Source organism: Gossypium raimondii, chromosome 4, assembly GCF_025698545.1.
Source record: "Gossypium raimondii isolate GPD5lz chromosome 4, ASM2569854v1, whole genome shotgun sequence".
NCBI lineage: Eukaryota > Viridiplantae > Streptophyta > Magnoliopsida > Malvales > Malvaceae > Gossypium > Gossypium raimondii.
Genome location: NC_068568.1, coordinates 37,896,635 through 37,909,001, shown reverse-complemented (window position 1 = coordinate 37,909,001; position 12,367 = coordinate 37,896,635). Strand labels below are relative to the sequence as shown.

At 32.1% G+C, this 12,367-nt stretch overlaps 1 protein-coding gene across 1 annotated transcript; it reads right to left on the bottom strand.

Annotated features, from left to right (window-relative positions):
- Positions 1-9,210: 9,210 nt before the first annotated feature.
- Positions 9,211-10,725, bottom strand: LOC105781010 (alcohol acyltransferase 9). Its single transcript, XM_012605577.2, has one exon. The coding sequence runs from the start codon at positions 10,628-10,630 to the stop codon at positions 9,302-9,304; it is 1,329 nt and encodes a 442-aa protein (XP_012461031.1). The 5' UTR covers positions 10,631-10,725; the 3' UTR covers positions 9,211-9,301.
- Between the last annotated feature and the right edge of the window lie 1,642 nt (positions 10,726-12,367).

The following is a 12,367-nucleotide window of genomic DNA, read 5'->3' as shown; positions in this document are numbered from 1 at the left end:
TTATATTGATAGTATAATGTTAAAATGGTTATAATATGTATATGGTCATATATGTGTTAATTGTGTTGAATTGTCAATTGGTACGTTTGATGGCTATAGGTGTTAATTTGGTTGACAATTGGGTTAATGCTTAAATAATTTGTCAAATCAGTAGGTGCCGTCGCGACACTAGCCTTCAACATCGCAAAAGTGAAATTGACAGAGAGTGGCGTCGCAACCTTAGACCTCCGATGTCACAATGACACTCATTGTTTGTCAAAGTCATGACATGATACCCTCGACATCACGACGCCAACCCGATAAATTTTAAAGTGTTACATTTTAGTCTTCAACCAACCTCGGGTTATCGAAAGAGTTTTCGTAAGCTCGTTTAAATCCCAGATATGATTATATAACATATTGTAATTGTATATTGAACTTAATAACATGTATAAATTGTTTAATTGATTTCCAAATAAGATCATAGTTGCTCCGACAATGAATGTGGCATCTTGTAACTCAAATCCAATGATCGGATCAGGTAAGGGTGTTACAATAAAACTCCTAGCTTTATTTCGTGATATGAGTCAACTTGATATTAACTCTATCAAGAAAATTACTCGATAGAATTTTTTTTAAAAGTAATACTGTAACACCCCTTACCCGTATTCGACACCAGAATAGGGTACGAGGCATTACCAGAACACATACACTTGTAAATGTATTTAATCGAGCTATAAAACTTCATCTAAATTAAAACTTTCAAATTTTATAATTCTTCATAATATATCCTCAAAATATTATATTAATAATAAATAGGACCTACGAGACCCGATACATATTCATGCAATTTACAAGTTTTAATAATTCAATGCTTCATTTCCATTTCATTCAATTCCCAAATTTCTCATTTTCACAATTCAAATCATTAAGTTCAATACTAATACATATTTATCATTTAACTCAACGTTTATTGATTATACCATTTGTAATAGGCCAATTTGCCCGGCCCATTTTATTAAACTAAATAAAATAAATTAACAGTCCATCAGTCTTTACAAACCCAAAATCAACAGGCCCAAATACCCACTAAACCCAATTGCATCAAGCCCAAACAGCCCAGGTTTTCTACAGTTTTAGAAACCCTAACGGTTTCTAGAACCTCCAGCGCCGCAGCCACTCTCCACGCATGCAGCGCCTCCACGCGCCTCCAGCTGGCAACACCTGCAACAAAAACAAACAACAAACAACGAGCAACGACAAAGAAAACAAAAAAAAAAACAAAATAGCATGGAAAGAAGAGATTTTGTGATTTATTTTTTATTTTCTTTTCAATTCGGTTATATAAGACCGATTCCAACACTGTAAAGGGCCCTTCTTTTTTTTTTACGCATTCAATATACAAAGAAATTGAAGGTGAAATCGTGTTTCTGTCTTTTTGATATCTTGTTTGTTTCTGTTTGCTGCAAACGACAATAAAAGAGGGAAGAAAATTCTAAAAACTAAAGAAAATCTTGAAAAGTTTTATTTTTTTATCGATTTCTTTTTTCGTTTTGCTTCTTGTTGTTTTCCTTTTTGAAAAAGAGGATCTTACCTGGTGTCGTTGCGGTGTACCCTTCTCCGTCGTGATCGGAGACTAGGACGACCGAGGGCGGGGGATGGCCTTGATTGGCGGCGGCGCAAAGAATGGGGTTGAAAAACCCTAGCAGAGAGCCATTGTTTTTATTTTTTTCCTTTATGCTGCAAATTTTTTTTTAAGAAATAAAACTGTTTTAAATAACAGAGCAAAACGACGCCGTTTGGATGGCCATGACCCACGCGGTGACCCAACCCGGAGGGGAGGATCCGCGCGTTCTGGCTTTAGGTGGGAGAATTGCGTTTCAACCCTCCCTCCTTTGCTCCATGTTTTATTAAGCCAGCTATTTCTTTTTAATTTGGCCCAAATGTTTCAACCTTTGTTCATTTTAGCCCACGTCGCTGCGCACCGCTTGGGGGGAAGCGGATTATTTCCATTTGGGCCCCCTCATATATTGAGTGCGTTGCAAATTGGTCCCCGTTCTATTTTAATTCCATTTTTTGGCTATCTTGTTTTTTTTTTTTTGCAATTCGTTTTTTAATTTTTTATTTTTAAAATTACTACTATATTATTTATTATCATTTATTATTTCTATACTTATACAAGCGTTTTTTTATATAGTATTTATATACATATTTCTTTATATAATATATATATTCTTAAACTTTTATAAATGCATGCATTTTACATACGTTTTTTATTTTTTTATCATTTTATCATTTTAACTTTTATATACTTTATATTATATATATATACTTATACATTTCTTTTATTTTGTAAATATATACATATCCACATACTTTTATATCTGCTTTTTTATATATTATTTTATTCCTATAATTTTTGCATTCATATATGTACATATATATATATACATATTTTAATACATGCATAATTCATATATTTGCATATATTTTATGCTTTCATAGTTTTCATAAATAAGTGTATATATGTATATATGTATGTACACTTATATTTTACAATACATATGCATTTTCCTTGTTTTTGTACATATACATTTTTATGAAATATACATGCATACTTTTGGAGATCATTATAAGTTTTTGCTATACATGTTTTTTACATATGTATACTTGTATATGTGTGTTAAATATATGCAAACACATATTTTCAAATTTACTTGTATTTTGTGCTTGTATTTATATATTTTGTAAACACATATACATATACATTTTAAAATAAAATATTTGTATTATATTGATTCTTTGTTGCTCATTAGCTTATATTTAGCTTACGATTTTTTCTTTCGCGATATACATTGTCGTCCCATTTCGTTTTATTCATCAAAAAGTTTATATTCAATTTAAATATTAAAGTTGTTTTACTCAAAAATTTTCAAAATAACGCGACACTCGGAATTTGGGGATCCTCGAAAAGATTGTGTCCTAACTTACTAGATTCCAATCTTCCTCGGGATCTTAGAGACCGAATATTCCATTTAATTAACACACAAATAAAAAGCTCATTCTCGGGAATTCGACACGTTGTGTCCTAACGCATTGGATGTGATGTGTCGTTTTCTTGAGATGAGGATTTTTCTAACAAATGCGAATAAAGGCAATATTCGATATTTAGGAATTTTGTGAAATTGAACCCTAACTTACTGGGTTTTGATTTTCTCATTTGACCCGAATAATCAAATATCCTTCTCAAATGCATGGGTTTTAAAAGTTAAAAGATAAACTTAATTTTGAAGATTAAAAATGTGGCATCCTAACTCACTGGGTGTGACATTTTATTTCTTTGAAATAAGAGTGTTTTATCATTCAATTTATTCAAGTTAAAAGGATCGTATTTTAAAATCTTTTCAAAATTTTGACATTAAGACATTAAACAATCAATTCGGTACCAATTTTGGGCGTCACGAGGGTGCTAACCCTTCCTTGTGCGTAACCGACTCCCGAACCTGTTTTCTCAAAATTCGCAGACCTAAAATTATTTTCAAGGTGATCCGATCACACCTCAATAAAAGATCGATGGCGACTCCCGTTTTCATTTTCAAAATCCAAGTCGACCCCGTTTTCATCAAAAAAGTGGTTTCGACACCATTCATTAACACATTTATGAAATTCTCAATTTTTGCAATGAAAATATCATGTTAGCTTATATAACAACATCAATTCAACTCATCATCTTGGTATAAATTCACTACCACTTATCCATTTACTATAACTCTTTTGGTCTCATTTGTCACTTACCATCCTTAATCAAATTATGGAACAGTTACGGAAAATTGAGTACTTCACTTCCACTTTGCCATAGTATAACTATTGTCTTACGTATGATCACTTATCACTTGTCCCTGATCAAATAAGTGTAGCTAAGCTACCACTTATCACTTGCCACTTGTCACTGATCAGATAAGTGTAGCTAAAGCTACCACTTATCACTTGTCACTTGTCACTGATCAGATAAGTGTAGCTAAAGCTACCACTTATCACTTGTCACTGATCAGATAAGTGTAGTTGAAGCTATCACTTATCACTTGCCACTTGTCACTGATCAGATAAGTGTAGCTAAAGCTACTACTTATCACTTGTCACTGATCAGAAGTATTCAAATCCGACGTTCCGCTCAATTTGATAATTTATTCGTTTTTCGTATTGTTATTTTATTCTCAATTCATTAACAAATATATCTCATCACACATTATATAATTCATGAAACATTAAATTTCAGCCATATGAACTTACTATTTCATTATCTTTCCACACTTGTTTCCTATGCACATCACACAAGGTATAAACATATCATTCAACCATAGTCACAAGTTAGTGTATTTAAACATAACTCTTTTTGGAACTAACCACATGATAAACCATTTCACTAGAGATTACATGATCACAATTAAATATGTTGCCATTTCAACCACTACTTGGCCAAAGCCTGAGCATGTATTTCAAATATGTTAGCCAAATACACATATAGCATAAACAATATAAGCATGGATGAGCACAACATTTATTCATGTATCACACTTACCAACATGTGTTAATTCATAAACTATTCATGACATTACTTCATGTCAAATCATATACCGAATATACCATACACACATTCTATGAAACTTTATTTTCACACATGAGCTTAGACCATGACCAATAATGCACAAATATAAGCATCATTTCTATTTCATCGTTTATCAATTATAATCAAGCATATGACCAATTATACACAAATCATTCATATATTTCCCAATTTTCCTCCTCCTCCTCTCCATTTCACATCCTTAATGTGTATAACACATTTAAACAACATTATCCATACTATCACTATTTTTCCTGTATGTAAATTCAAGTTGTATGTCTGAGTCAGAGTCACTAATTTATTTATATATCGAGCTACAGAGCTCCAAATTAAGATCCGTTAATTTTCCTTGAACCTTGATTCACATATCTTATTACCATAAAATTTTCAGAATTTTTGGTTCAGCCAATAAGTACAGTTTATTCTTTAAAGTTTTCCCTATTTCACTGTTCAACAGTTCCAACCCCTCTTCACTAAAAATTAATTATCTCTTTGTATAGAATTCGGATAATGTCCCCATTTGTTTCTATTGAAAATATACTCATTAAATATTTTAAATACCCATAATTATTTTTATAGAATGATTTTTTCAAGTCAGAATAGAGGAACCCGAATTCATTCTGACCTTATCTAACAAAATTCATTATATCTCATTATTTACAATTTATTACTTACACCGTTTCTTTTATGAGAAACTAGACTCAATAAGCTTTAATTCCATAATTTTTCATCCTCTAATTAAATTTCCATGATTTATGGTGATTTTTCAAAGTTAACCTATCGCTATCGTCTAAAACTATTTTAATGCAAGATGTTGATAATCAAATTTATAACACCTTCCTTTCCTTTCTACAATATTTTCTATCAATTCCTCTTGTTTCCCTTCACTAACATATCAAGAACATAGAACCTTATATAATAAAACCCTACATTAACATCAATTTCATACTTTTCAATAATATCAAACTTAAAAATATATTGAAATCTTGATGTTCTTACCTTGCTCTATTGATTTCAATCTTTAACTTGATTTTCTCTCTCCTCCAGCTTCTATTTCTCGAATCTAACTTGATATTCTAGCTCTCCATAGTCTCTTTAACATTTTTCTCTCTTGGTAGCTATGGAAATTCTTTTGATTTCTAGGTGAAAATGGTAAATTTTTGGTGGAAGGACCAAATTGTAAATAAAGCAAAACTTTATTTCTTCCTTTCTCTTCTAACGTGAAATGCATGAGAAAGGAAGATGATTCTTCATCTTTTATTCCACATATATATATACTAAATAAAATAATAATAAAATGATAAAATGTCATTAGTTTATTAATTTAATCTAAAATATCTCCAACATCATCATTATTTTCTAGATTTATCTTTCTTCTAATTGACCATTTTGCCCTTTAGAACTTTTAAAATTCCATCCTTGAGTCATCACTTAATTTGGTAAAATTACGATTTAGTCCCTCATAATTCTTCATCTGTTCAATTTGGTCCCAATTCATCCATTTTCCTTAGTTTCTAGATTATTCCACCCTTAAAATATTTACACTATTGGTCCTTCAACTTTTTCATATTTATACTTTAACCCCTCAAATTTTGAGTATTTACTCTTGGATAACAAAACTTTTCTCACTTTTGCAATTTAATCCTTTCTTTAATTAATATGTCATAATATACTTCCCAATGTTGTCATAACTCAAAATTCTCCTTTTATCACTTTACTTCCTTACTATATCAAAGATAATATCTTCTGTAAAAATTTTTAGGGTATTACAAATCACAGATTATAATGGGGTTTTGTTTTTTTACCCGTAATTTTATATAAAATCTTTAAATAAAACAACAAAAAATAAACTAAATGTCCAAGGATTGAACTCGATATTAATGAAAATTTATACATAAATATTTACCACTTCACATATGATTTAATTGATAAATAAGTATTTTTTATATAAGTTTTCTTTCACCCACGTTATGAATGTGACATGATATAATACGATTATAGTGGCCAGCTGAGTTTGGTGTCACTTGATTCAGTAATACCAACTCAATAAAGAAATTACCAAAAGGTTAAACTTTGATTACAACGTGTATATCCAATAAGATTAGACATGTCATTTACTTCTTAAAAACTAACAACTAAGATTTTTTTCCTTTTTTTCTTTAATAATTAATAACTCCCTTTAAAACTACTATGTAATTTACTATTACGTAGCTTATGATAGGATGAAAATAGATACTTTCTTGAGAATTTAATACTTCAATTAAAATTAATGGCTTTTATAGTTAAAATAATAGAATAGGGACTTATTTAACTAAAAGAATGTAAAGATTTGTTTAAACGACATATAATAGTTTAAGACTTTTTAATATATTAGATTAAAGCACTATAATTTTTCCTTTTATCTCTAATAATAAATAATTACTATTAAAAATACCTATTTTCTTTGAAACAATGACTAAAAATTAGGCATAATTCCTTTTTAATTCTTAAATAGAATTAAACGCGTTCAAAATCGCATCCTTCTGCATTGAGAATAATATTGATATCAACTGAGTCAAGACTCAGTCGACGTATAATTATTTATACTAAATAAAAATTATTATTAAAAAAAAAAGCTATTCTCTTATAGTAAATACTTGTTTTGCTAAAGCAAGATTAGAGGCTAACCTTACAGGTTCTGATGGTAGGAGTTATGATATTTCATATTATAATAAATAGAATCCAAGGGGCCATATTGTAGGTTGGAGGCTGTTTCGTAAGGGAGGTATTGGGGGTTTGGTAGATGTGCTTAAGCTTCTATATCTTGCTTTCACATCGACATTCAACCCAAGAATATTTAGGTGAAATCATGTTAAAGACCCCCTTTTTTTTTTTTTTTAATTGGGGAGCAATTTAGGGAAATATCACATTTATTTTATTGAATTGAATACCAAGAAAAGAAAGGATCCATTTTTTTATTATCCTTACATTAATCCATTTTAATGAATATGACTTACTATAGCAGTTCAAAGAAATGTTTATTATTCCAAACTTAAAACGTTATTCTAAAATATGATTTTATTATCAATCGGTTGAAATACACAATTTATAATGTTGTTGGTTTAAAAGAAAAGGAGATAGAGACGAATCATTTAATAAAATATTTTAATAACTGAATTCATCAAATTATCAATTTTTAGTTTAATCGGTTTGTTTAATTTGTCTGCTGCTCTAACAATAATTAAGTAGATAATTAAATATTCATAAAAGTTAGAAAATTTTAAAATATATATATATATTAAAATTGATAAAATCGATTTAATCAAGTGAGGAAACCTCATATTTCGGCTAAGCTTTAGTTTTAAAGTAATTTCTAACTCATTTTGATTTAATTAAAATATATTTGATCATAATTTAACAAATCCTTAATGAATTTAAGCAAATTGAATGTTTTCCCCTTTTAAAAGATCACATAAGCTTGATTTTTCCGGAAAAATTAGATCGGTGAAATTGGATGAAATTGATGGTTTGGATATGTAATTAGATGATATTTAAGATGTATGAAGTTGAAATCTAAGCTTAGAAGTGAGATTTGAGTGGTTAAACACCTATTTCGGAAAAACTAATTAAGTTTTCTGTATAGAGGTTAAGAGGCTTTGATCTATGATTTTGAAATGATTTAATGGTGTTTTTTAACATTTTACTACATTACGATTTAGATCTAATCATTTGTTTTTAAATAAAATAGTTTCGAAAGTCTATCACCTTCATGAATGTTCAATTGAAACTTTTAGAATACTTACTTGTTAAAAAATCAAATTACGAATTGTGCTGATGACTTGATACGTAAGCGTAAATTTAAGATTTTGCATATTTAAATGAAAAACTGTGTGAAGTGTGATTTGTGGTGGTTTAAATGGAAAGTCACTTCAGTGACTAATTTAACGTTCGAAATTCTGACCGAACCGTTTAATTTTTCTCTCGATGTTCTATCTTTTATCAATATTCAACCGTTTACTCGGAGGTAGGTTCAACCCTTATATTTAAACCAATATACCAATTGAATTTCAAACCATCCGATCTTAATTATCAACTTACACGTATACTTATAAAAGAAATATATGTATACAATTGTAATCGCAATTCACAATAAAATTAATAATCGATATATTATGATAAAATAAGAGCCAAAAAGGTTGAATTGTCCTATTCAGGAGCTAGAAATTTAAAATTATTAAAGTTTTTTGGTTTTGAAGAAATTGAATTTAGATTAATTTGGTTGACAAGTGTTGCACATGGCAAATCCAAAGAGATAATGATGTCTCTATTGTTCAACTTTGGTGTTTCTTCCAAAATATTCTCCCCTTTGCCCTGTGTTAAAGGTTAGGAAATAAAACAAATCACATTGAAAAATGTTCCAACATTCAAATGCAACCACCTTCGAGTTACGAATATAATAATAAATGCATATGAAAAGACAAAAAACAATGCTTTGTGATTTTTATTTGTTAAAAATAATATTATAAATGTCTTATTTATAAACAGCAAAACAACCCTAATAATCCTTTTATTTTTTATATTTACGTTTTGTAAATGAGATTAGAGTCGACATCGGTGAATTAAGTCGGTTGAAAGAAGGCAAGGAAATTTTTTTGAAAAAAGTCAAAAGTTAATAGTTACACAAAAAGTCAATGAATGGGCCAAGATCCAGTGCGGTCCTCAAGAGCTGAAACTCCTGAGCAGATCTTCATATCTCTGGGCGGCAGTTGTGGGGACCGCCACCATCGCTTTCACGGCATCCGTCTGATTAAAAACCGGCAAAAGCAGACAATACCGATCACAGCAAATGGGTCCCACATGAATTGGCTTCCCCATCCCTCCCAGCTCAACCTTCTCGAGTCCCAGCCTTGACCATTGCGACAGTACCAATACCCCTACCGAGTCCGGGCTCGCCCCCTCCTGACTCACTGATTCCACCACCGATTTAACGTACTCCCCATCCACTCGCTCTTTCGCTCTCTTCACCAGCATTGCCGCGTACCCTAACCCCTTCTCTGTCAAGTCTTTCACGCTGGTTTGCGCGCACCCTAATACGAACGCGTTTCCGTAATACCCACTGGGCAGACTCGGCTTCACTCGCTCCCTAACGTTGATGCTGAATAGAAGCTTTAAAATTTGATTTGAAGGCAAGTTTAAAGCTCTAGCCCAACTCCTCCATATATGCGCTGAGAGAACTTCGAATGACGTATAATTTGACTCCCCGACTCTGCTTGTGGAAAAAACTATCTTTTTCAACTCGTTGAGACTCGTTTTATCGAAAATGAATGAGGTGGGGACGAGTCTTTCGTTGGAGAAACGAGACATGAACCCACAAAGGTCTGGAACTCGGTTGAATTCGGGGTGACTCGATGAGTTGTTATTGTTATCTGTTGATGGCTTAAAAGGTGGTGGGTTTAGCAGGTGGCGATCCCAAATGGGGTTGGGAGGGAACTTGGATTGACTCGTGGAAGCAAAGTCAGCGAAGGAGTTGAGAAACTCAGCACTGCCTATACCGTCGCAAAGACAATGATTAAAGCCAACACCAAGGGCAGCATTGCCGTCTTTTAGCCAGGTCAGCTGGACGACAAGTGGTGGGGCCCCTTTCAAGACATCGGCGACGTGGAAGGACAAGAGCTTCCTCCATTGCGTGACGAAGCGTGGAGCGTTGTCGAATTCGTGAACGTTAAGATCGGAGACAGCTTCGATGAACAAAGCACCCTGGGCTCGGCAAACAACCTCGAGACCGGTGGAAGCATCAGCAGAGCTGGCCCTGACTCGACCCGCCAGTGGGTAATAGGGAACCAGGGCTTTGGCTAGAGCAGCCTTGAGGCGAGCGGTGGTGGCGCGTGGGTCAGAAGCAGGGTGAGGCTTATAGACGAGAAGGTATTCAATGGTGAAACGTAGAAAAAGCTGAGAGTCAAGAGCTGAGAGAGAGAGAACTCCAGTAGGTGTTGGCTCAGATGGAGTTACAATTGTAGCTTCATTTACATGAACCGATGATGATCCCATTTTCTTTTTCTGTTTGGTCACAAGGGAGATTGAGAGCTCTAAGGGGTTTATTTAATAGAAAGAGAGAAAATAAATAAAATATTTGAAAATTAAATTATGGAATAATAAACATGGGTATTAATTATAAAATGGACTAAGTTTGCAAAAATGAAGAGGGATAGAGTGATAAAGATTATTATTAACAATGATGAGGATTGGGGAGTAAGGCATGTGGGATATTTGGTTGTCTAACTGTGAAAGATTTGGGGCAAGATTCTCCAGGCATGACTTTATGGATAAATTATTAATCAAAACAAATGTTAACAGCTTGGCCTTCCTTTCTGTCTGCTACGCCCCCGGTCTTATCATCATATATCATCTCTAAACATATGGAATATTTACCAACCTATCCAAGGATCCCCGGTTATTCTATTGATGTAATAAATTCAGAAATCACTTGGTCCAAATTATTATTATTATTATTATTATTATTTTATAAAAAAAGAATACCGGACATCATTGTTGCATTTGAATGGACAAAATAAATATTTTCATACGGTGAGATAAAGCCGTGAATCACATTTGAACACCTACTTTTTGGTAATTATAAAAGTTGTAAAACGTGAGATAGGGACAATTTCAACAAGAAGACAAATTGAAGATTATAGCCACAATCTCGCAACAAATCATGATCAAATCTTGGGACACCAATAATAACATTTCAATTCATATGAATAGTCAATCTTCAAATGATTAATACCTCAGTTTCACAACGTTAATTGAAATTACTACTTCTTAACCTCGCCACTTGGTTTCTTTTCTTTTTTTACTTCCTCTTCTTTTGGTGTTTGCATAGGTAATCAACCTAACCAGTTTGGAATTGCTTGCTTCTTCCTAAAAGTAAAACAAGTGAAAGCAGTTGCTTTATTTAACAAGTTTTACTCTTTCCTGTCGGCCATTGAAATTAGGAACCTACTGTCATGGGGATAAGGTTTGTAAAGGTGATATACATGCCCAAGCCAGCCAGCTAGCTACTTCAATTCAATCTTTGGATATATATATATATAGGTAGGTAGGTTCATAGATATATCATCTGCTAAATATTATCTTATATTTTATTTATTTGAAGTTGTAGTATTAATTAATTGCACTAACTAAGAAAATGCTTTGTTAGGGTTAGAAGAATCATCAAGAATGGGTTGTTGGATGGTTCACAAACTTTTATATCTACCCAGTTTTCTGTGGGGGCCTCAACTACTCGCCCATGTCTATTCCCATTGTTGATTAATTAAACTTGATAGACATTTACATGCATACATATAAAAATGCTCAAATTCATTTCAATCCCCATGGTCTCAGTTTCACACAATTTATTGAAAGAAAGAAAAGAATAATAATAATAATAATAATAATAATAATAAAGGCAGTAAAATGTAAGAGAGAGGGTAAGATGATGCATGGGATTCATGTGTCTAATCAAGACAAGACCAAGACATGAAAGAAGTTTGAGAAAAAAAATAGTAAGAGATTAGTTGTTTATGTTATGTCCCCAATGGTAGGCGCAGAGGAATATTAAATTTTGGAGACCTGTCTTTTGTGTAAATAAATTCCAGAGGAAAAAAGGGTGGGGGCTATTCCCTATTTCTGGATATTTGCTTAGCTGTGTGTATCGACTGGACTCGACGTGGAAACTATATTTGTTTTGGATGATCGACATACCTATATATCTTTATATGTAATCCAATTTATTATAATTCA

Excerpts from the sequence above, each read along its gene's own strand:
- LOC105781010 (XM_012605577.2), bottom strand. The coding sequence starts at position 10,630 with ATGGGATCATCATCGGTTCATGTAAATGAAGCTACAATTGTAACTCCA.